Consider the following 26,470-nt stretch of genomic DNA (forward strand, 5'->3'; position numbering starts at 1 on the left):
ATTTACACCCATGTGACCAACTAATCTGTCGATACATCTCTGGAATGTGGGAGGAAACCCACATAGATACAGGGAGAACATACAAACTCATTACAGACAGCAGCGGAAATTGAACTCAGGCCGCTGGCTACTGTAATAGTGCTGTGCTAACCGCGCTCCCATGCATTATTACTATCTTCTGAGAGAAGGTACAGGAACCCAAACACACACACACTCAACATTAGATTTCTAGCGGACAATGAACCAACCCATGAACACTACCTCACTATTATTGTTCTCTTTTTGCACCACTTAGTTAATTATATATATATATATATATATTTCTTACTGTAGTTTATGGGTTTTTTTTATGTATTGCACTATTCCGCTGTAAAACAACAAATTTCACGACATGTGCAGTGATATTCAAACTGATTCTGAGTCATAAATTCCAACATTAGTTACATCAAAATGGTCTGCCTCTGTCTCAATAAATAATTCTTTAATTCAGTTATTGCCTTATGCATGAATATTTTGCATCATCATCATCATTATATGCCATGTCATATGATATGGGCGATCATGGTCATTGGCCAGGATTGCTCTTGGCAAATTTTTCTACAGAATTGGTTTGCCATTGCTTTCTTCAGACGAGTGACCCCAGCCATTATCAATACTCTTCAGGGATTGTCTGCCTGACGCCAGTGGTCTCATAATCAGGACTGTGATGTGCACCAGCTGCTCATACGACCATCCACCACTTGCTCCCACGACTTCACGTGACCCTGATCAGGGGCTAAGCAGGTGCTGTACCTTGTCCAAGGGAGACCTGCAGGCTACCAGAGGGAAGGAGTGCCTTACACCTCCTTTGAGAGAGACGCATCTCTACCCCACCACCCAATTTCACATCAAATGGGCAAATTAATTTATTAATTCCAAAATTTATTCAGTTTAAAGGGCAGCACAGAAGTTAAGCAGTGTGAAGCAAACAAAATGCTGGAGCATGAGCTAGAAAATAGGGAAGTAACATCCCAGCTCACACCCACCCCTCTGCCAAAAGATGTCTGAGAAGTTAAGTTCATCCTTCTAAATTTTATTCAAAAACAATGTCACACCATAAAACCAAGATAAAGGAGCAGAGTTAGACTATTCAGCTCATTGAATCTGTTCCTCCATTCCATTACATCTGATTTATTATTGATCTCAGCCCTATTCTCCTCCCTTCTCCCCATAACATTTGATGCCCCTACTAATCAAGAACCTATCAACCTCCGCTTTAAGTATACCCAGTGACTTGGTCTCCACAACATCTATGATAATGAATTCTTCAGATTCACCACCACTCCAGCTAAAGAAGTTCCTCCTCATGTCTGTCCTAAAGGGACCTCTTTGTATTCTGAGGCTGTGTCCTGTAGTCCTAGGCTGCGCAGAGAGAAAACCAAAGGTGATGAAGTTCTGTTCTCCTGTGATTAGTGATTTAGATCAGATAAAGCCTTGGAACACTTACACTCAGTGACCACTTGATTAGGTGCACCTGCTTGTAAATGCAAATATCTAATCAGCCAATCATGTGGCAGCAACTCAATGCATAAAATCATGCAGATGGGGTCAAGGGGCTCATTTGTTGTTCAGATCAAACATCAGAATGGGGAAGAGTGGAGATCTAAGTGAGGTTGACTGGGGAGTGATTGTTGGTTCAGATGGAGTAGTTTGTGTATCACTGGAGTTGCTGATTTCCTGGGACTTTCACAACCAGCAGTCTCTAGAGCAGGGGTTCCCAACCATGCCATGGATGCCTACCATGAACGGAGGGCTCCGTGAAGTCTAGGCTGGGGAACCCCTGCTCTAGAGTTTAGAGAGAAAGCTGCGAAAAACAACAAACAGCCAGTGAGCAGCAGTTCTGCCGGCAAAAACAAGTTGTTAATAAGAGTGGTCAGAAGGGAACAGCCAGACTGGTTCAAGCTGACAGAAAGGTGACAGTAACTCAAATAACCACACATTTTAATAGTGGTGTGCAGAGAGCATCACTGAACAGACAGCACATTGAACCTTGAAGTAGATAGGCTACAGCAGTGAAAAATTCAAGTTTATTTAATGTCATTTCCAGTGCACAAGTGTAAAGGAGAATGAAATAATTGTTATTCCAATCCTCAAATAAAATAGCTATGCTTATTACAACACACACAAAATGCTGGTGGAACACAGCAGGCCAGGCAGCATCTATAGGGAGAAGTGCTGTCGACGTTTCGGTTAGTCCTGACGAAGGGTCTCGGCCTGAAACGTCGACAGCGCTTTTCCCTATAGTTGCTGCCTGGCCTGCTGTGTTCCACCAGCATTTTGTGTGTGTTGTTGTTTGAATTTCCAGCATCTGCAGATTTCCTCGTGCTAGCTATTCTTATTAATTGATTCTATGTCCATAAGGTGACACTAGGCACAGGAGCGTCTGAACATAAGGAGACTGGCAAGAAATGATAAAGTAGTGGTGGGGGGTTGTGGTGGGGTAGATTAGTGGGTGAACGTGTTAATCAGCCATTTTGCTTGGAGAAGGAAACTGTTTTTGAGTCTGGTGGTCCTGGTGTGGATGCTACATAGCCTTCTCCTTGTTGGGAGTGGGACAGACAGTCAACCAGCAGGGTGGGTGGGACCCTTCATGATGTTACTGGCCCTTTCCTGCAGCTTTCTGTGTATATGTCCTTGGTGGTGGGTCAGACGGCGGTGGGCCACACAGAGTTCCAATTCCGTCCCTAATAAATTGGCCACAGAGTGCATATCCATGGGACACTTACAGCGGCAGAAACTGGCGCTCAAAGCACCGTGTAGATTGGTCCTGGGCGCTCAGGTGGACTGTGAGTGTGGGCAAGTTCCTTGCTTTAAGCGGTGCCTTGTTGCCACTGACGCCAGGCGGCAGAACACAGGAGCTTCAGAGAGAGAGTGAGAGAGAGAGAGAGTGAGAGAGAGAGAGAGAGAGAGAGAGAGAGAGAGAGAGAGGGGCTCACAGCTGGATAGCCGTGCGCCGATATTTTACAGTCTCCCTCTTTCAGAGTGGTTCGGGACAGAAAGAGCAAATGATTTACTATCTAAACACAGCGGATTTAAAACCCTCCCCAGTGCGGGCGGTGCAGGAAACCGCGATCTCAACTGACAAGCTGTCTTTGCTCTTTTAACGAAAGAAATTTTTAAAACTGGGGATTTAGAAGAGTTCTGAGCTTCTCTTTTTCTTCCCCCATCAAATTGAACGGACGTTTGTTTTTTTTTCGCATCGAATCTTATAAGGAATGATACCAAGGAAAGACCCCAGCAAAACCCAGCGGATTATAATTTTTATACACGATTGGACAAGTGATTTTTGAATCGATTTGAATTTGCGAGAAGGGAGCGGTTCACACGCAATGTTGCTGATGGGGATTTATTTTGCCTTGACACTTATTGGTAAGTACTCGGTATTTTTAATAGGGAGATGTAGGGGCACGAGCCGTATCCTGCTATTTATAACTGGCAGGCATATAGAGACCTCAACAGTCTGTTAAAATTTTGAAATCCAATAGTTGTAATTCGTTTCAAAATTTGCAGAAGTGGCTTTTTATTATAGATCCTTTTTGACGGGGTTACTGTGAACCGCGGGCTGCTCTTCCACGGACAGACACTTACATTGCATTTTAAGGATTAGATTTGGGGTTCATTGTCCTAACAGTGGGGATTTATTTCGCGGGGAAGTGGGTTTTCAACTTTTCAACCCAGTGAAGATTAGTTTTTTTTTCTTTCAGTATTTTCGATGCAATGAAACCCCAGGGTAGAAATATATGTTCGGGAAATTATTTGATCAGATCTATGCCATGTCTTAAGGAAGAATGAAAGGCGACTTTAACCAGTTCGGATAAACCAGGGAGTTAAGATTCAAAAAGAGAGAAGGGGAAGAGAGAAGAAAATAAATGGATAGTGAGGAAGAGATATCTTCCCTGGAGCAGAATGGGTCCCATAACAATGTTAGCAGGCACACAGTGGGAATGGGATCCAGAACTGGGGAACCAGTCGGTGCCTGCGAAGTCCTGCCCTGTCTATCCTAGTCTAACACATTTTTATAATTGAAGATAATGCGCTGATGCGTGTGTGTGTGTGTGTGTGTGTGTGTGTGTGTGTGTGTGTCTGTGTGTGTGTGTGTGTGTGTGTGTGTGTGTGTGTGTGTGTGTGTGTGTCTGTGTGTGTGTCTGTGTGTGTGTGTGTGTGTGTGTCTGTGTGTGTGTCTGTGTGTGTGTGTGTCTGTGTGTGTGTGTCTGTGTGTGTGTCTGTGTGCGTGCCTGTGTGAAACTGCGTGCGCGCGCGCGTGTGATTGTGCTTAAGTGTAAGTTTATGAATCTGTTAATAAGTGAGTCCTGAAGTACTTTTGTGCGTTGATGTGTGTATGAACGTGTGTGTGAGAGTTTGTGTTTGACTGTAAGTGCGAGCATGTATGCGTGTATGCAAATATGTGAATATGTCCGCAAACTTGTGAGTGCGAATGTATATTTCCCGGAGTATATTGATATAGATATACAGTGTATATATTAAAGGGGATTGCTGGACTTGTCTGCGTTTTATTTAAGATCGTTTCGCTATCGCATTCCTCGAGTCGCGCTAATTTATTGAACGTGTTCTTCCTAAACCCGTTTAAAAATGGAAAGTCTAGCTGTGCAGACAGGTTAGAGGTTACTGCGTCTTTTAAAGATCGGCGTTGCTCTCGGTGGCGGAGCGGAGCTGTCAAGCGTTTAATCCCGTCCTGCCAAGCGCGGGAATCCGCCAGCGAGAGGCGAAGAGAAGGACGCGGAGTTGGACTGTGTGCTGGAAGGGCTAATCTGAAGGATCTGGGGGGTTAACCCTTTCTCCCATTCTCGCTGGAACTAAATGGACAATGCCTCTATGTCTCGAGCGTTAGCAGATCTGAAAACTCCGGTAGCTTTCGTTCACTAAGAACAGCGAGAAGCTAGAATCTAGCTGCTGTTCAATCAGGACGGAGTAAATTAGACTCCATAAAGTTCCACACATTAACTCCCTCCTCGGGACCCCTGACTTAAAGGAAGGAGGTCTATCGGTATCAATCAATGTCTCATTTCTCGTGTCTTTGTAGCGTCGAAAACCGATTTAAAATGTCCAGCTCGCACAGGAACTCGATGGCGTTGAAAATACAGTTATATGCCCATCGTATGAGACAGTTGCAGTGGGCCATTCAGTCCACCATGAAATATGCTGCCCCCTTGAAAAAAAGATGATTGGCTAGTCCCAGTCGTTTCAAATGGATTTCCTCCCGTCCCCTTTGAACATTATTATTAGACCTGCTGTCACTGCTCGTTCAGACAGACTAACCATGACAGATCTGAACAGATGGCCGTGCTTAAAAAAAGGGTCCCTTCACCTTTCATCTGATCGTTTTCGAAACCTTATCCAGATTAAACAATGTTTTAAAAGATTGATATGGGGAAATATTTTATTTGATACTCTTTCCCCGGAAATGCTGCCCGATCCAAAGGTTAGGCAGATACGCTCACAGCATTTGAGAAGACCCAGGCCATGGAAAAAGGGCCTTTGCGAAGACGGCATTAAACGGGAAAGAGCGCCGAGAAGATTTGCCATATGATGCTGCCCAGGTCTGGAGGGTCTGAGTTTTTAGGAGGTTTAAAGGGTAGGAGTTCATGCTCTGGACAGTGTGAACACATAAGTGACCCTCCCCCCGGATGTGTAACTAAGAGCTAGAGGGCATAGGTTTAGGGTGAGAGGTTAAAAAAATTAAAGTGACCCGGGAGGCAATTTCTTCAATCAGTGGGTAGATGGAACGAGCGGCCAGAGAAGGTGGTTGAAGTAGGTACAGTACCAACATTTAAAAGACATATGGATAAGTACGTGTATGGCAGGGGTTTAGAGGTACAGGGCGGCACGATAACAGTCGCTTCACAGCGTCAGCAATTACCGATCGGGCTCGGTTCCCCGCCCGCCTGGGTTTCCTCCGGGCGCTCGGGTTTCCTCCCCCATTCCAGACACGTAGGGATGAGGATTAGCCAGTGGCTGGGACTACGGCGACACTTGTGGGCTGCCCCCAGCACAAGATGGCGCATTTCACTGCATGTTTTGATGTTTAGGTGTACACGGGGCAGATAAATCTTAAATTCAGGCAAATTATCCCGGGTGGTAGTCCTTACAGTACCTGCTTGCCCCACGAGCCTCCACGTCCAACAGTGCTCCCGACGCAGCCTCCTCCGTTTGTATGGGACCTGTGGAAAACTGAGGGACTGCTTCATCCACCAGAAGCAGAACTTCCCAGGGGCCAAATATTTACATTCCCTTTCCAATATGTCGGTCTGTGAGGCCACCTTCAGAGTGGAGGAGCAACACTTTATAGTGTGCATATGGGTAGCCTCCAAGCTGATGGCATGAATACCTATTTCCCTTTCTGGGGAAAAAAATCTTCTCCTGCCTTCTTTTTCAATTCCCCTTTCTGGTCTCTTCTCACCTGCCCATCACCTCCTCCTGGGTCCCTCCCCTTTCCCTTTCTCCAATGGTCCACTCTCCTCTCCTATCAGATTCCTTCATCTGCAACCCTTTACCTTTCCTACCCACCCGGCTTCACCTATCACCTCCTCCCTGCAAAATAGTCAAATCACGATATTTACTCAGGTCACTACTGACCAAACTAGTCTTTATTGTCCCTTTATTCCATGCTCTACCTTCTCCATCATCTTCGGTCTTCTGTCACCTCCACCTTTCACCACGGGGCTTTTAAGGCATTCCCACTTTTCATCTCTCCACCATCTGCAAGTTCAAGTTTACTGTCATCATTCTGCACATGCACGCAACCAAACAGGACAATGTTTCTCTGGATCACGATGCACCCACAGGAAATATATCACATACAGCACATAAAACAAAATACTACCACAAATAGGTTATTAAAGTATAATTCAAAGTGCATGTAGTGTTTTATGAAGGGAAAATCATGCTTGACTAATCTTCTGGAGTTTTTTGAGGATGTAACTATGAAAATGGACAAGGGAGAGCCAGTGGATGTAGTGTACCTGGACTTCCAGAAAGCTTTTGATAAAGTCCCACATAGGAGATTAGTGGGCAAAATTAGGGCACATGTTATTGGGGGCAGAGTACTGACATGGATTGAAAATTGGCTGGCTGACAGGAAACAAAGAGTAGCGATTAACGGGTCCCTTTCAGAATGGCAGGCTGTGACCAGTGGGGTACCGCAAGGTTTGGTGCTGGGACCGCAGCTGTTTACAATATACATTAATGATTTAGATGAAGGGATTAAAAGTAACATTAGCAAATTTGCTGATGACACAAAGCTGGGTGGCAGTGTGAAATGTCAAGAGGGTGTTATGAGAATGCAGGGTGACTTGGACAGGTTGGGTGAGTGGGCAAATGTATGGCAAATGCAGTTTAATGTGGATAAATGTGAGGTTATCCACTTTGGTGGCAAGAACAGGAAGGCAGATTACTATCTAAATGGAGTCAAGTTAGGAAAAGGGGAAGTACAACGAGATCTAGGTGTTCTTGTACATCAGTCAATGAAAGCAAGCATGCAGGTACAGCAGGCATTGAAGAAAGCTAATGGCATGCTGGCCTTCATAACAAGAGGAAGATGAGTATAGGAGTAAAGAGGTCCACCTGCAGCTGTACAGGGCCCTGGTGAGACCCCACCTGGAGTATTGTGTGCAGTTTTGGTCTCCAAATTTGAGGAAGGACATTCTTGCTATTGAGGGAGTGCAGCGTAGGTTCACAAGGTTAATTCCTGGAATGGCGGGACTGTCATATGTTGAAAGATTGGAGCGACTGGGCTTGTATACACTGGAATTTAGAAGGATCTGATTGAAACATACAAGATCATTAAGGGATTGGACATGCTAGAGGCAGGAAGCATGTTCCCGCTGATGGGTGAGACCAGAATTAGAGGCCACAGTTTAAGAATAAGGGGTAGGTCATTTAGAACAGAGATGCGGAAAAACTTTTTCACCCAGTGAGTGGTGGATATGTGGAATGTTTTGCCCCAGAAAGCAGTGGAGGCCAAGTCTCTGGATGCATTCAAGAGAGAATTAAATAGAGCGGGGTCAAGGGATATGGGGAGAGGGCAGGAACGCGGTACTGGTTGTGTACGATCAGCCATGATCACAGTGAATGGTGGTGCTGGCTAGAAGGGCCGAAGGGCCTACTCCTGCACCTACTGTCTATTGTCTAGTGTGCAGCACTGGTGAACAGTAAACAGAACAGTAGACAGTAAACAGATCACTGTCTCCTCACCTGGATCCAACCATCACTTGCCAGCTCTTGCTCAACTCCTTTCCGTCACCTTTTTATACAGGCTTTCTTCCTCTATATTTCAGTCCGGATGAAGGCTCTTGACCCTAAACGTCGACTGCCCCTTTCCCTCCTTAGATCCTGCAAAATGCCTCTAGCATTTTATGTGCTGTTCCAGATTCCAGTATCCGCAGTCTCTTGTGTCTCCGTGTACTGTCCATCCCTAACTGGTCAGACCGGCATTTTGATGTCAGTCACGAGTCACTCTGTGTCCCTCTGGGTCTGGCTTCACATCCAGACCAGACAAGAAAGTAATGATGTCCAGTTTCTCAATGTGAAAGTGAAACAGATGGGCTTTTACAACACCAGCAGATCCGCATTCAGTTTAACTGATATTTGTTTTTTTATGGCAGATTTAGTTAATTACGAGTGATTATGTGTCCCAGCTGCCACAGTAGAACTTGAATCTGAGGCTCCTGATCGATATTCTAGCCTTCTGGATGTTAGTCCAGTCGTTTAAACCACTGTGCCACCATTCGGCCAGATGTGCTGATAAGTCACCAGAACTGCTTGCCACTGTGTATTCGAGAGAGTGTATACATCAGTGGGAAATATTCCCAGCAGTAAAAACAATGCCTGGTAATTTATGTCTAATATGGAGCATTATTGTTCTCGTCCTGTCAAGGAACATAATGTAGGTTGATGGATCTATCAGTCAAGAGGCAAAGAGAGGGCAGAGAAACTGGTTCTGGACTGTCTGTTTTTCTGTGCTATAAACATGGATGGTTCTGTAAAGCCAGCTAGATACCTGATGTGCACAAAACACAGAAAAGAAGTCAAGCCTGCATATTAAAGGCAATTTTCCGTTAGCAGTGAAGTATCAGAATCTGATTTTAATTTCTTATCGCTGACACATTATGAAAGTTATTGTTTTGCAGTGACAGTACAGTGCAATACAAAAATATACTGTAAATTACATTCAGAAATACACTCAGTGGCCACTTTATTAGGTACACCTGTACACCTGCTCATTAATGCAAATGTCTAATCAGCCAATCATGTGGCAGCAACTCAAAGCATAAAAGCATGCAGATGTGGTCAAGTTGTTCAGACCAAACTCAGAATGGGGAAGAAATGACTGTGACTGTGGACTGACTGTTGCTGCCAGACAGAATGGTTTCAGTATCTCTGAAACTGTCGATCTCCTGGGATTTTCATGTACAACAGTCTTTAGAGCTTACAGAGAATGGTGTGAAAAACTAAAAAAAATATATTGACCGAGAGACAGTCCTGTGTGAAGGAAAAAAGCCTTGTTAATGAGAGAAGTCAGAGGTGAGTGAACAGACTAGTGCAAGCTGACAAGAAGGTAGCAGTAATTCAAATAACCACACTTTACAACAGAGGGGTGCAGAAGAACATCACTCCAAATGCACAACACGCCAAACCTTGAAATGAATAGGCTACAGCACCACACCAAGTGTTGCTCCTATACCTAATAAAGTGACCTCTGAGTATATGTTAAAAACTAAACAAGGAGACCGTAAACAAGAGAAAATCTGCAGGCGCTGGAAATCCGAGCAACACGCACAAAATACTGGAGGGTCTCAGCAGGTCAGGCATCACCTATGGAAAAAAGTACGGTTGACGTTTTGGGCCAAAACCATCAGAGATAGGTACTGCAAAAAGGGAGCAAAATTAGTGAGCTAGTGAAGTGAGTTAGTGCTTTCAGGGTTCAGTGAAGCTACATCAGACTGTCCTCTCTCAGCAGGTAGTTATGTTACCAATCTGAACACTGCGGTTCTCTCCAATCCTGTAGAATTACCAGCGCCTTTCCATTCCACAAGCATAGACACAAAACTCACAAAACTTATTCTCTGTGCTTTTATGTTATAAACATTCAAGCTTCAGATCAGCTCTCTCATGTAAAATAAGAATAAACAGAGATTCTGACCAAGCCGGTGAATGTCTTACTGAGAAAATTCCCTGGTTTGAGATTTTCAGTAGTATTGGAAAAGCTCTTTACATTGTAAATATATGCTATGATTTATGTACATTTTATTCCATATCTGCACTTTAACCTCTGACTTTATTCTTTGTAATTGCTGGATGTTGTTGTTTGTTGCAAGTTGTGCCCTGGTCACACATCATGGCAAATTCCTAATACCTGTAAATGTATATGGCAAATAAAGTTGATCCTTGCTCGTTGAAATAGGTATTTGGCCTATTGTGTCGGTATTGGGCCTACAGTCAAACCAACACTACACTCATAGCCTTATACTAATCCAATGTCTTCTCTTTGACTTACTTTGTTACACTATATACTGCTGGCATGAATATCAATTTCTCCTTCTAGTGAACATAATTCCCCCAACCACCTTCTTCTATACCCTATTCTGGCTTCATACCTCTTCTCACCTGCCTATTACTTCCCCCTGGGTCCTGTCCTCCTTCCATGTCTCCGATTGTCCACTCTCCTGTCCTAATGGATTCTTTCTTCTCCTGCCCTTGACCTTTCCCACCCTTCTGGCTTCACCTATCACCCTCCAGATAGCCTCCTTCCCCTCCCCCCCAACCTTTTTATTCCGGCATCTTCCCCATTCCTTCTCAGTCCTGAAGAATGTCGACTGTATACTCATTTCTATAGTTACTGCCTGACCTGCTGAGTTCCTCCAGCATTTTGTGTGTGTTGCTTTGGATTTCCAGCAACTGCAGATTTTCGCATGTTTGCTGTATACTGCATTTTCTTATTGTTTTTTTGTTTTTACCATCTCAATCTACTTATGCATCAAATGATCTTTCCAGATGCCATGCAAACAAAAACATTTCATTTTATCTCAGTACTTAACAATAATAAATAAATTATCAATTATTCCCTATTACAAACAACTTCCAACCACTCTCTGAATCAAGAAATAGCTACAATCTTCCTCATCAGAGAAAATTCTAGCTATTTGAGCCCATCTGTCATAGAATTCACCTATCACCTACCAGTTTGTACTCCTTTCCCTCCCTCCACCTTCTTGTTCTGCCTTTGTCTCCCCTTCCTTTCAAATCCTGATGAAGGGTCTCGGCCCGAAATGTCAACTCTTCATTCCTTTCTATAGCTGCTGCCTGTCCTTCAGAGTCCCTACAGCATTTTGTGTGTGTGTTACTTTGGTTTGATAGCATAACTGGTTAAGTCACAAGGCAGAGATTCTTGAGATAGAATTTTTAAGAGCCAGCAAATTCAAAATCAAATAATCACATAAATCTCGACCATGAAAGTAGATTATTGACTTTACTAAAACTTATTGTTCTTTAGTGTCCTTCAGGAAAGAAATCTGTCATCCTTACTGGGGCACGTCTGACTTCAAACTCAAGCCAAGTGGTTGGTACTGGAATATCGGGGTGCCATGGTAGCATAGCATTTAGTGGTTGGCTATTGTAGCTCAGTGTGTTGGCATTTGGAGTTCAAAGGTTTGTGCGTTCTTTCTGTGAGCATGTGGATTTCCTCTGGGTGCTCCGGTTTCCTCCTACAGTCCTGAGATGAACCAGTTAGTAGATTAATTGGTCACTGTAAGTTGTCCTGTGATTAGGCTGGGGTTAAATCGGTGGGTTGCTGGGTGGTGTGGCTCAAGGGTATGTTCCTCACTGTATCATTAAATTTTTTTTAAATTGGACCAGAAAATCACTCAGATTGAGTCCTGCAGAGGCACATCTATAGAGGGAAATGGCCAGGTGACGTTTTGGTGGAGAAACTTCATCTGAACTAAACTTTATCTGACATGGTCAGGAGACAACTGTGGAGCAGGATATGAAGTTAATGCTCTGTCAGAAATGTAACACTGGAAATTTTAATGGTAAGCAGGTAAGGGTTCTTGAATCTCTGGGAAAGTTGAATGAATCTGATCTTGTGTGTAAGACAACATCACTGTGCTATTGAGAAGTGCAAGACTTCAATAGAGGGAGTGATCATGTGAACCTCTAATTAAATTAACGGGGAGAATTCTCATTAAGCCCCGCCCACATGTGCCATCACGTATGTTGTACCTAGGGCATCGCAGAGTGAAGGTTTGGCATGAACTTCCATTTTATGGCCCACATGTTGCCTCACTGGAGGCCAGGAGCACCATGCCAAGCTCCACAAGTTTCCCGGCTCTGTCCCCTGAATTTAACCCAAGCACTACAGGCTATTAACAACGGGAGAAATCAGCCACGAGGAGAAAGATTCGGCAAAGCTTTCATACTCTCAAGTTTAAATATTCTTATTTGTTTTTGAGTGTGTGCATGGCTTACTTTAGTCTTCTAATATTCACCTTTTTAACAGTCAAAGAGCAATGTCACATGGAAACAAGTGTGCATGAAGCATCCATTTATTCTAACTCTATGATAATATCCTTTTATAAAACCAAAAGACCAGAGCTAGGCCAATTGGTCTGTTCTGCCTGCGCTGCCATTTCAATCATGGCTGATTTATTCTTTCTCCCAACTCCATTCTCCTGCCTTTTCCCAATAACTTTTAATGTCTGTATTGGTGAAGAACCTTCCAGCTTCCACTTTAAAGATACCCAATGACATGGCCTCCACAGTCATCTGTGGCTATTGTTTCCACAGAATCAGCACCCTCTGGCTGAAGAAATTCCTCCACATCTCTGTTCTAAAGGGACTTCCTTGTATGCTGAGGCTGTGCTTTCTAGACTTCTATAGGAAATATCTCTTCACATCCACACTATCTAGGCCTTTCCATATCGGATAGGCTTCAGTGAGATTCCCCCCCCACACCACCACCACATTCTTCTAAACTCCAGTGCATACAGGCCCAGGGGCATTAAAAGCTCCTTCAATATTTTAATTCCTGGGATCATTCTTGTGAACCTCCTCTGGACCCTCTGCAGTAGCAGCACATCCCTTCTTAGATAAGGGGCCCAAAACTGCTCACAATCCTCCAAGTGCGGTCTGACCAGGCAGAATCCCATGACTTCCTGACTTGGAAATATCACTATTTCTTCACCACAGATGGGTTAAAATCATGGCACACCCTCCCTATCAGTATTGTGGGTCCTATCCACACATCAAGGATTGCAGCAGCTGAGAAAGGTGCAGTTTCTTTCAGGGTTGGCACTGTAATGTAGCAGTTAGTATAACGCTATTACAGTTCCAGTGACCCGGGTTCAATTCTGCTGCTGTTTGTAAGGAGTTTTATGTTCTCTCTGTGACTACTCTGTTGCCCAGCTTCCTCCCAGACGCCACAGTCGTACAGTCGATTACTTGGCCAAATGGTGCAATTGGGCAGCACAGGCTCATTGGGTAGGAAGGGTCTGGAACTATTAATTAATAAATCTCTAAATAAATGATGTAACTCCCACTACCTTTTAAAATGGCAAATAGGGATGTGCAATCAAATGCTGGCTTAGCCAATGTACTCCCTCCCAACCCTTCAATGAATAAACAAGTTCTCACCAATTCACCCTAGGTACTAACACTCACCTACAAAGAATGTCATGTTTGTTCATTCATTCATTCATTATGTGCCGTGACATATGACATCGGTGATCATGGTCTTATCCATGACCGTGATTGTTCTTGGCAAATTTCTCTGGAGAAGTGCCTTCTTCTGGGCAGTGTCTTTACAAGACGGGTGAGCCCAGTCATTATCAATACACTTCAGGGATTGCCTACCTGCTGTCAGTGATCGAATAACCAGGACTTGCGATATACACCAAATGCTCATACAACCATCCACCACCTGCTCCCATGGCTTCACATGACCCAAAGCAAGTGCTGTATCGTGCAGGTGATCTGCAGCTGTGTGGAGGGAAGGGGCACCTCACACCTCCTTTGGTAGAGATGTACCTCCACCCTGCCATCCAAATGTCATGTTACAGTGGCTAATTAACCTATTGACCCATGCATATTTAGGATTTTAGCAGCAATGGGAGCACTCAGGGGATAATGCACAAACTCCACACAGACAATGCCTAAGGATCGGATTGAATGGAGGCTACTGGAGCTATGAATCTACAACTCCTCTCACTGTGCCACCCTAATCTTAATCGATACTCTTCTAATATTTTAGTAATTCTCGAGTGATTTTGAATACATGTCGACAACTGGCAACCCTGAGGATAGCGCCCCCTCTGGTTGTCTCAGTACACACAGACTGGGAGCATCCAGAAGATTCAATACACAATCTGCTGGAGGAACTCAGTGAGTCAAGCAGCATCTGTGGGAAAAAAGAGATTGTCGATATTTCAGGTCAAAGCTACATAAGCTCCAGATTCCTGCATCTGTAGATTCTTGTGTCAGCCTTAAGATGTCCTGACCTGTTACAAATAGCTGGGAACAGTAAGTACAGTAGATTCCAGTTAATTAGTCCACTGGTTAATCATTTTCAGTGGATAAACATGACTTCTTCTGTGCCTTATCTTGATCTTCACTCTCCACAAAGAGTGGCAAAGCCGCCTTCTTGGCCGTTGGATCTCACTGTAGCTGTCATCCACCAAGTCCGCTGCAGCTGGTATGAGGCCCACTAGCTACCCTCACACAGTTTAGCCCGCCGGTGGAATCGGTGTACTGGGGCGGGGGGAGCAGTGGTGGCCACTGTCGCATGCAAACAGTTCTTAGAGAGAGCTGAGTGTCTGGTAAGGACCAAAGGTAAATGAACTGCCCCAGAATGGACATGACAAGCCCCTTCACCGGAGGTGCTAGGCAGCACACACTAGATGAATTCCTCTGTTGATAATGATTAGGAACTAATACACAGTTTTATAGTACTGTAGTAGTAGTACTGGTAGTGTTGTAATTTGTTCCATATTTCAAATAAATATATGATTTGTTATGTGGTTAAATGATAGTTTGTCTTTTTTTATATACTTTTTTAGCTATTTTCCTGAAACTGGCTCATTGGTGCATCTGCTTAATTGGGCCCAAGAGCACTGGTCCCAATGTGTCCCAATTAACCAGAATCCACTGCAAAATAGAACTGAGAACATGAATTGTAGAGTCCATAGGTTGTGGAATCAATTCAGTGTTGAGGTGAGTGAAATTGTCCCCGCTGGTTCAGGAGCTTCATGATTGAAGGGTAATAACTCTTCCGGAACCTGGTGGTGTGGGACCTAAGGGTCCTGTGCCTCCTTCAAAATGGCAGCAGCAGGATGAGAAGTTTGTGCTGTACATAGGACAGCCGGAAAGGTCTGCCATGTTATAACAAGGCACATTGCTAATTTTAATCCTCTGTCTCTCATCACAACCAAAGGCATTGACCATTAAAAGCAAATCAAAGGAGCAAACAGTGTATAAAGGTGCCATTCAGCCCATTATGCTGTGCAATCCCTTTGAAAGAGTTCTCCAACCAGTCAGATATCCTCCACATCATCTTCCCTGCAGTACAATTATTTTTGTGTATTTATCCAATTCCCTTTCTAAAGTTACCGTTGAACCTGGTTTCACCAAATATGCAGGCAGTATGCTCCAAATCTCAGTAATTTATTGTATTAAGTAATAATTCTCCCTCTTCCAGCTTCAGATAAACATGCTTTGTCTGCCACACTCCCAGTGAGGCTACGAAAGCAGCAGGCAAATACAGTTCGTTTCCAGATCAGAGTCGTTCACCGTGTAAACAATTATTGCTTCATCCCTCCCGCTTGGTTCCTACGACAATTGCTTTTAATCTGTAGTTGTTGACCCTCCTGTCGTCTTCTCCCATTAAAACCCTTCACGGCTTTGAAATGGTGGAATTATATCCCACGTAGTACATTGCAGTGTCAGCTTTAACAGTGTATTTCACCGCTGCTCCCCTCGAGCCCTGTGATAGATGAGTCGTGTTTGGGGCGTTTGATTTATGGAGAGGTGCTCTCCAGAGTCACTGTGATTCATGGTTCAAAAGTCTGATTAGCAACAGAGGTAAAAAAAAATGATGATTTGCTTTTAAAACTGCTGTTAAATTAAGCTTAGCTATGTAAGAGCTGGAGGAACTGCTGGATGAACGGAGAGGGGTTATTTTCCTTTGGCCAGAGAATCTAGATCTGGAAGGAAAGCCGGGATAAGATACAGTTATTTAGAACTGAGATTATTGGAAGTCTTTACCTTGGAGCTTGTTAGGTGCTGAGTCACTGAAATATTTCAAACCAAAGTTGCGAAGATTATAGAAAAGATTTAGAGGGATATAAGAAAGCACCGACCATTATCAAACAGCCCCACCATCCAGACCTCTTCATGCTAAACCATTGGGCAGGAGGTACAGAGATCCCACACCACTGGGTTCAGGAACAAAAGTCTGAGAAGGATATGGGGCAAAGACAGGCTATTGGAGACACAAGATACTGCATACTGAGAGTGGAGGGGAAGGAGAGCCAATATAGGATAAGGAGGAGATGGGGAGTGGTGAACAAAAGTCTGAGTTGATGGGTGGGCCGAGGAGGGGTGGAAGTTAATGGCAGGTTGCAACAAATGGTGGGGGGGGGGGGTGGATGGGAGGGCTGGATTTGGGGGACAGTGGCAGGTAGGTGAAAGATGGAGACAGAGGGAAAAACGTAAAAATTAAATGAAATGAGGTGGGGGTTAGGGAGTCCTATTCACCCACAAATGTTTGACCCACTGAGTTTGTCCCATAGTTCGTTTGTAGCAGGAAAATGGGGACAAGCTCATGTGGGTAGCTTGGCCAGTTGGGCTGAAGGGCCTGTTTCTGTGCTGTGTGAGACTATGACTCTATGGCTGAGCCTGACAGCTGTTTGGAATCTTAAGAGACTATATGGATTTCAGTTGAAAAAGTGCTGAAGTGAACCTGCAGTCGTAACTTACTGAGCACATGGCTCGGGGCAAGGATCTGCCCCCATTTCTAGTATCCACTTCCACAAGAAAATGAATCACAAAGTTCAAAATAAACTTATTATCTAAGTACATATATGACACCATGTACAACCCTGAGGTTCATTTTTTGCAGGCAAACTTAAAAAATCCAGAGAATAAGAGCAATAACAGAATTAATGAAAGACCGCTCCAACTTAAGCATTCAACCACATGCAAAACACACCATCTGTGCAAATACAAAAAGAAAAAAACTTATAAATAACTAAATAAGAAACAAGTATCGAGAACATGAGATCGCAAGTCCTTGAAAGTGAGTCCATAGGTTGTGGGCAAACACGAGGAAATCTGCAGATGCTGGAAATTCAAACAACAACACACACAAAATGCTGGTGGAACACAGCAGGCCAGGCAGCATCTATAAGGAGAAGCACTGTCGACGTTTCGGGCCGAGACCCTTCATCAGGACTAGACGTCTCAGCCCGAAACGTCCACAGTGCTTCTCCTTATAGATGCTGCCTGGCCTGCTGTGTTCCACCAGCATTTTGTGTTCATAGGTTGTGGGAACATTTCAATGTTGGGTCAAGTGAAATTGAGTGACATTATCCCCTTTAGTTCAGGAGGCTGATGGGTGAGGGGTAATAACTGTCCCTGAACCTGGTGGTGTGAGTGCTGAGGCTCCTGTACCTTCTTCCGGAGTCAGCAGTGAGAAAGGAGCACGTCCAGGTGGTGCGTGTCCCTGATGATGGATGTTGCTTTCCTATGATGGTGTTTTGTGTAGACATACTCAGTGGTGGAGAGGGCTTTACCTGTGGTAGACTGAGCTGTATCGACTACTTTTTGAAGAATTTTCCATTCAGGGGCTTTGGTGTGATGCAGCCATTCAGTATACTGTCCACTACACAGCTAGTCAAAGTTCTAGATGTTGTGCCAAATCTTCACAACTCTTAACAAAGTAGAGGCACTGCCATGTTTTCTTCATAACGGCATTTACATGCCGGACCCAGGACAGGTCCTTTGAAATAATAACACTGAGGAATTCAAAATTGCTGACCCTCTCCACCTCTGATCCTCCAGTGAGGGCTGGCCAGGGTTGTACATGGTGAAGTATACTGTATGTAATTTGATAATAAATTTACTTTGAACTTTGGACAACATGTCCATTGAGAACCTCAAACAATGTGGCTTGAAGCTAATGGGAACATTTCACAGGGAAAGGCAAAAATTTGTTATGAGCCTGTTGGGTTTAAGATTGATTAGTAATAGGAACATGCAACCAAACAAGTTGGGAAGCAGACCCAGATCAGCAGGATAATATCTGCACAGCAGGACTGGTTAAGTACCTGTTCACCTGCTCACTCCCTGCTCTCACAAGCTTGCTAGCTTCACCACAATGTGCTCTGTGATTCAGAAGGTCTAGGGCCACTGGCAGGTCCAAACCTCTGTTCTAGCAAAGTTTATTTTGCCCTAGTACATCGGGGCTCATTTCAGAATCAGAAACACAATCAGGTTTAATATCGTTGATATATTGTCATGAAATTTGTTGCTTTGCATCAGCATTGCAGTGCAATACATGCAAAATGCTATAAATTACGATAAGAAATATATTTTTTAAAATTAAATAAGTAGTGCAGAAAGAGGGCAAAAGTAGTGAGGTAGTGTTCATGTTTTGGTACATTGTCCATTCAGAAATTCGATGACAGAGGGGAAGAAGATTGTGTATCTCCAGGCTCCCGTACCTCCTCCCTGATGGTAGCAATGAGAAGAGGGCATGTCCTGGGTGATGGGTGTCCTTATTGAGGTATCGCCTTTTTTAGGATGTCCTAGATGCCGGGGAGGCTGGTGCCCTTGATATAGCTAGCTGAGTTTGCTAGCTTCTGCAGCTTTTCTCTGATCTTGTGCGGTGGTCCGTCCATCTCACTTAATACTATGTTCTAGTTTCTCCTTAGTGATATGTTTCAGTTCCAGATTTTAGCTCTGTACAAGTGATGCAGAATTCTTCTCCCTTTAATGGTAGGCCCAAATCCAGCAACACCCAGAACTTCCCGTTTGATTCTCTTTGTAATCTTTCCTAACCTCCTTCATCATCCTGCTGTCTTGGGCCTTTACCCAGGAGACTCCCCTGGCCAGCATTTATTGCCCCATCTTGAGAGGGTAGCGTTGTGCTGCAAACTTCAAATGTTATCGTCCTCGTAGTGAAGGCAATCACATAGTGCTGTTGAGGGTCGTGTTCCAGAACATAGATCTGATGACTAGAGGTATTTCCATGTCAGGCTGATTGGAAGGGAACCTGCAAGTGGTGGTGTCCCAGAAAGTGGTGGACACAGTCCAGTCCATCACAGGCAAAGCCTTCCCCACAACTGAGCACATTTACATGAACACTGCCTCCATTATCAAAGACCCCCACCATCCAGGCCGTGCACTCTTATCACTTGCGCCATAGGGCAAAAGGAAAGGAATCCAAAGATTCCACACTACCAGATTCAGGAACAGTTATCACCCTACTGTCAGGCTCCTGAACCAGCGTGGATAACTTCACTCACCTCAATAATGAACTCTGATTCTGCAGCCTATAGACTGTTTTAAAACGACACTTTACAACTTATGCTCTCAAGTATTATTTCTCTTGTTTTGCACATTGTTTGCTTGTCAGTTTTTGTTTATGTATAGTGTTGTGTAAAGTCTATTGCATTGTCTTCATTTTTCTTTAAATGGCACACAAGAAAGTGAATCTCAATGAAGTTAATAAGACCATAAGATACAGGTGCAGAATTAGGCCATTTGGCCCATTGAGACTGCTTCACCATTTCATCATGGCTGATCTAATTTTCCTCTCAGCCCCAATCTCCTGCCTATGATAACATACATACCTAGATAATAAATTTACGTAAAACTACTATTTTTGTCCTCGGTGGTTGAGACTGTGGGTTTGGGAGGTGATGTTCAAGATACCTGGGTGAGTATCTGAATGAATAGGTTAGGACTTTGTTCGCTGGATCATAGGAGAATGAGGAGAGATTTTATAGAGATGTACAAAATTATGAGGGGTATAGCTGGAGCAAAAACATGCAGGTGTTTTTTCACTTGATGTTGGGAGAGACTAGAGAGCATAGGTTTAAGGTGAAAGGTGAAATTTTTGAAGGTGAATCTGTTGGGTAACTTCTTCACTCAGAAGGTGGTTTGAGTGTAGAGCGAGCTGCCAGTGGAAGTGGTAAATGTGGGTTCAATTAGATTTAAGAGATGTTTAGATAGCAATGTGGATGTGAAAGGACTATGCTCCAGTTGCAGTTCAATGGGACTAGGCAGAATGGACTAAAGGGGCCAAAGGGCCTGTTTGTATGCTATATTTTGCTCTATGACTATAATTTTGTAGATGGTACATTTTGCAGATGCTATGCGCCTATGGTGGAGAGAATGTTTACAGTGCTCGATGAGATGCCCATCGAGTTAGCTGCTTTGTCTTGGGTGGCTTCAGCTGGCTTGGGTATTCATCCAGATAAGCAGAAAGTGTCCCACCATTCTCCTGACCTGGGGATGGTGGGCAGGTTCAGCCGGTCAGAAGGTGAATTCCCCTCCACAGCATAGCCTGACCTACTTTTGTAGTCGCAGTATTTATGAGTTCAGAGTCAGGATCGTGTTTATTATCACTGACGTGGGTTGTGAAATCCGTTGTGCTGCAACAGCAGTGCAGTGGAAAACATGAAGAAAATTACTCTGAATTGCAAAAATAAATAAAAATGCAGAAGAAGAATAATAAGGTAGCATTCCGAATGCACCGTTCAGAACTCTTGATGTGAGACCGGAAGAAGCTCTCTGACTGAGACTAGAGCTGGTGATCATCGGCTTAGAGTGAAAGGTGAAATCTTTAAGGGGAGTCTGAGGGTAAACTACTTCACTCAGAGGATGGTGAGAGTGTGGAATGAACAGCCAACATACTTAATAGATGCAGGTTCAATTGACACACGCAAGAGAAGAAATTTGGATAAGTACATGGATGAGAAAGGTATGGAGGGATATGGTGCAGGTGAACTGGACGGGACTATTCAGAAGACCAGGCTGGCACAGATTAGATGGGCCAAAGGGCTTGCTTCTGTCCTATAGTTCTCAATGACTTTAAAAAGGCCAAGAGCTGCACAACTGATGTCTCACGTATGGTGGATCCTGCTGTGTTACTTGTAGGTCCTGCCACCACCTGATGGGTTTTGCGTAACCATGGCACCAACTCTGCAAGTACCAGGTGCATTTGGCCACCTTCACTTCCAGTTCACTTACTGGTCAATAATGTGTTCACTTCAATGAGAGTGTTACAGTAAAGCAGGAGGTTTCCCAGCTCATCACACCGGCTCTGGCTGTTTGAAAGAATTGAATTGATTAGTCTCACTCCCCATGTGTTTCCTCTCTTGTCTGCAGATTCAATGAAAACTGTATGTAAATGAAATCAGATCCCACTATTGGGAGAAATCTCTCATTATCCGCCCTGCCAATCCTTCATGGAATCTTGGGCATCTCAATCACCATCTTCTAGCGTCTGGGGAGTACAGACCTGTCTTCTGCAATAATTCCCCAGAGGAAAATCACCTCATTTTGGAGTCCATCTTACAATTCTATGCTAGGCTGATTTCAAGGCAAGAATATCTTTCTTAGAGCAGAAGACCTTAAGATCAAGCAGCAGAATTATGCCATTCGGCCCAACAAGTCTGCTCCACCATTTAATCATGGCTGATATATTATCCATCTCAGCCCAATTCTCCTGCCTTCTCCCCATAATCTTTGACACTCTTACTAATCAAGAAGCTATAAATTTACTCAATGACTTGGCTTCCATACTCATCCATAGCAATGAATTTCACAGATTCACCACCCTTCTGGCGAAATAAATTCCCCCTCGCTCGGTTCTAAATGGATGCCCTATTCTGAGGCTGTGCTCTCTGGTCCTGGGTTCCCCCACCATGTGTTATGGAGACTAGAGCCTCAACTGAAATTATATCTCTCAGCTCTCTGCCCTACTTCTCTACTTTTCCAACATGCTATTTGCCTTCCTAATTACTTATTCTGTTGTTTGTGAAGCATCACTGTACAGCCACGTGTATTAGTTTTTTCATACACTATACCAAACTTTCAACCATGTGAGCCCTGATTTTATGCAACATTTATGGTAGCGCAACGCTTTACTGCATCGGTGATCAGGGTTCAATTCCTGTATGTTCTCTGCGTGACCACATTGATTTTCTCCGGCTGCTCCAATTCACTTCCATGTTCCAAAGACCCTTGGATAAGTGAGGATTAGTAAGCTGCAGGTATGCTGTCTTGTCAACAGAAGATGCTGGCCCTTGCAGGCAGCCCCCAGCACATCCTCAGACTGTGCTAGTTCTTGATGTAAACAAGTCATTTCATTGGATGTTCCGATGCATATGTGACAAATAAAGCTGATCTTTCTTCGTGTAATGGATACCGCAGCGTTCTCAGAAACCAGCATGGACACTTGATAAAGAGAGGGATATTAGTTTTTATGACCAAATCCCCATCATATGTTAGAGCATGTGGTATCTATCAGAGTTATTCCAAATTCCATGGCTTCACAGCACGAGGGTGCTGGCAGTCAATACTGACTGCCATCTACTGGGCATTTTATGAATAACATGTATTGAGCGATGTTTGGCTGAAGATGCCTGGTTTTTAAACTCAGTCAACCCTGGACAATGGGTTCAAAGGTAATATTTTCAGAGCTGTTGAGATCTGTTTTAAAGTTTCTTATACTTACAATTCATGGCGCTCCTTACATGAAGTTGTACAATGTAGAAACTTAACACAGTCTTTCACGTGTGTATTGAACATAGAACAGTACAGCACAGTACAAGCCCTTCAGCCCAAGGTTTAATTAGCATGCAGTGATGCTAAGAAATGTGTGCACAGCAAGATTCCATATTCAAGGACAAGGAAGACAGAAGATGTCCTCCTTCAGAGAAGTCAGGAAGTCAGACGAGAAGCGCAAAAGCGGGATGTACCTCATCATCAGGGGCATAGGTGAGGTGGATGGACCACAGCAAGGCTTTTGAAAGAGTCGTGGAAAAGTTCAGCATAGAAACAGTCCCATTGGCCCATCCAGTCCTTGCCACACCATTTAAACTGCCTACTTCCAGCAACCTGCACCAGAACCATAGCCCTGCATACTCTTACCATCCTTGTACCTGTCCAAACTTCTCTTAAACAGTGAAATCAGGCTTGTGCTGGCAGCTCTTTCCACACTCTGAGTGAAGAAGTTTCCCCTCATGTTCCCCTTAAACTTTTCACCTTTCACCCTTAACCCATGACCTCTGGTTGCATTCCCACCCAACCTCAGTGGAAAAAGTCTGCTTGCATTTACCCTATTTATACCCCTCATAATTTTCTACAGTATACCTTAATCAAATCTCCTCTTAATCTTCTAAATTCCAAAGAATAAAGTCCTAACCTATTCAATCTGTTCATGTAACTCAGGTCCTCCAGACCTGGCAACATCCTTGTAAATTTTCTCTGTACTCTTACACTCTAATTTACATCTCTCCTATGTGGTAGGCCAGATTGTGAACAGAATGAGGAATGAGAATATTTGCATGGGCACATATTGAGGTTGGAAAGGGATTGAGAAGCAAAGGGTGGTACGGGTCTATGGAATGAGTTGCTACAAGAAGAGGCTGAGGCAGGTACAGTATTAACATTTAAGAAGCACTGGATAGGTATATGCAGGGCTGCGGATGAATGCAAGAAATTGGGACTAAATTAATGTGTCAGCATGGACTGGATGGGCCGAAGGGCCTGTATCTTTTCCATCTTGCTCTATAAGTCAATGATTCTAAGTATATTATGAACCAAAGGGGTAAATAGAGAAAGAATAGGTCCTCTTAAGAATCGATGTGATCATCCATGTGTGAAGCTACAGGAGAGGACAAGTTGTTGAATGATTACTTCTCATCTGTATTTACTGTGGAGAAGGTCATGGAGGAATTAAGGGAAATAAATAGCAATATTTTGGACCATATCCAAATTACAACAGATGAGATGCTGAAAGCCTTAATGCATATTAAGGTAGATAAATCCTCAGGACCTGATCGAGTGTATCCTAGGACTTATGGAGAGATGAGGAAGAAATTGCAGGGCACTACAAGGTACCTTTGTCCTATTTAGCCCCAGGTGATGTACGAGAAGACTGAAGATAGGCAATGCTGTGCCTTCATTAAAGAATGACTGCAAGGACAAGCCAATGAACTAAAAGCCAAGTGAGCTTAATGTCAGGGAGGAACAGGATCTACCAGCATTTGGAAAGGCATGGAATGATCAGGGATAGTTAAGATGGGATTGTGCAAGTGAGCCTAATTTCAAGGAAGGAGATCTGAGGGCCAGGATCTACCAGCATTTGGAAAGGCATGGAATGATCAGGGATAGTTAAGATGGGATTGTGCAAGTGAGCCTAATTTCAAGGAAGGAGATCTGAGGGCCAGGATCTACCAGCATTTGGAAAGGCATGGAATGATCAGGGATAGTTAAGATGGGATTGTGCAAGTGAGCCTAATTTCAAGGAAGGAGATCTGAGGGCCAGGATCTACCAGCATTTGGAAAGGCATGGAATGATCAGGGATAGTTAAGATGGGATTGTGCATGGGATGACACCAAAATGATGCCAGTGACCGACGCAACTAACAGCAACATCCTGCAGACAGTTCAGCAAATTACTTAGAGTCATAGAAAGGGCCAGCACAGAAACAGGCCCTTTGGCCCATCTAGTCTTTTTCTTCTTCTTTTAAATATGTTTCTACTACTAAACTGCATATGATTGCTGATTGAGCGATCTGGTGATTTTGGTGCCCCCAAGGGATTTCGGCAAGGCTGAGAGTGGAGTGTGCAGCCTAGGGGCAGAGTGCAAACCCACGATTAGCTTCATCACTTCTCGCTGACTAAAACACTGAGCACAATTGAAATCAGTGAGGACAAGAGTGGAAGGTGAGTGGGTGTTCAGCACTGTCTGCCTACATTTGACTGAGCTCCCTCTCCCTCTTGCTCGCTGCAGTTGAAGGAAGGTGCAGGAGTCTTGGGTCCCACACTTCAAGGTTTGATCAGTGCGGCTTGTGGCTGTGGATTCACACTTAAAAGGATTTTGCAGTTCATGTTACATGTCTCTCTGGACTCTGCTTACCTTTGTTTCCTATCGTGTGTGATTTGATTGGGGCACTTCAGTGTGGACTGGGTCTGTGGCCTGTCACCAGCAGATGACACAGGGTTAGGCTGAACTTAACTAAACATTCCTGGACCATTTCAAGGACTCTGTGGTTTGATGTTTAATATTCTGTGTGTTATTCACTCACTCTTTGCCTTTTTTGCAATTTGTTCTTCTTTTCGCGTGTCGGGTGTTTGATGTTTTCTTTGAATGAGTTCGCTGGTGCTTTTTTGTTTCATGACTGCCTGTGGGAGGACGAATCTCAGACATACATTGATAATAAATGTACTTTGAACCTCTAAGTGGAAAATCGCACATCACAGATGTGATTGAGTTTTCAGAAGAAATTACAAAGAAGATTCGCAAGGCTAGGGCAGTCGACATTACCTGCATGGACCACAGCAAGGGTTCTGCGTGGTAAGCTGGATTGCTGGCAGAGTGAGGAATGAGAATATCTGCATGGGCATAGCCAAGACCATGGGTAAATTGAGCCAAATTGTCTGCTTCTGTTCTGTAGTCTCCTTAACCTAGATATTGGACCCAAGCACTTGTGAAAATACTGTATTAAAGCCGCTTTAAGCATGCTGAAGTCCCACTCATCCAGAGATTGCACTGGGCACTTGGGTTATGATATGCCAATGCCAATGTTCAAAGTTTCAAAGTACTTATTATCAAAGTATGTCTGTAGCATACAACCCAACGTAGCGCTGTGGTGTTCATTGACTGCAGGCCACAGAGCCAGTCCACCTGATCAAAATCACTCAAAGTAGCAATAATAAACGGAATGACCAGAAACCAGAAACACATCATGACATGAATACAGAGTCCAGGCCTCAAACCGCATCGATCAAACCTTGCCCGAGACCCATCACACGAGCATCATTCTCCGACAACATCGAGCGAGAGGGAGAGAGAGAGACCGGTCGACACAGGCGTGATTCCAGACAAGGCACGTCTGAAGTCAATTGTCAATAACAACCATTAAAGCAAGGACAAAAGTTTGCAGTGAGATTGCAGAGAGACATGAATTAAAGCATATCCACTGGGACACTGATGTGCTAGAGTCAGCATCTCCCTGCCTGAGTTTTTTGATGCTCTGAATATTTCACACATAACTGTCTGGTGTCGCAGTACTTCCCGCAGCCCTGCGCAGTGAAGTGACGTGCTGCTCTCTTATCTCAGCACATGCCTTGGGGCCGGCCATGAGACGGGATCCGTTCCGCGCCAACAATCGTAGCAGTGGTGGCG

General features: G+C 44.0%; 1 protein-coding gene across 5 annotated transcripts in view; it reads left to right on the forward strand.

The window, feature by feature from the left end:
• gfra4a (GDNF family receptor alpha 4a) overlaps positions 1–26,470 on the forward strand; it is a 277,708-nt gene that overhangs the window by 63,944 nt on the left and 187,294 nt on the right. Inside the window, exon 1 of one of the 5 annotated variants that reach the window (XM_059965706.1) lies at positions 2,919–3,408. The exons of 1 other annotated variant lie outside the window; for it this stretch is intronic. In XM_059965706.1, the coding sequence (XP_059821689.1) occupies positions 3,369–3,408 (40 nt within the window). In that variant the 5' untranslated portion in view covers positions 2,919–3,368. Of the gene's footprint in view, positions 1–2,918; positions 3,409–5,746; positions 5,809–11,891; positions 12,095–26,470 lie in introns of those variants that run through there. 3 more of the 5 variants (XM_059965712.1, XM_059965705.1, XM_059965711.1) reach the window with 3 other exon arrangements.

Source organism: Hypanus sabinus, chromosome 3, assembly GCF_030144855.1.
Source record: "Hypanus sabinus isolate sHypSab1 chromosome 3, sHypSab1.hap1, whole genome shotgun sequence".
In the NCBI taxonomy this organism is placed as follows: Eukaryota; Metazoa; Chordata; class Chondrichthyes; order Myliobatiformes; family Dasyatidae; genus Hypanus; species Hypanus sabinus.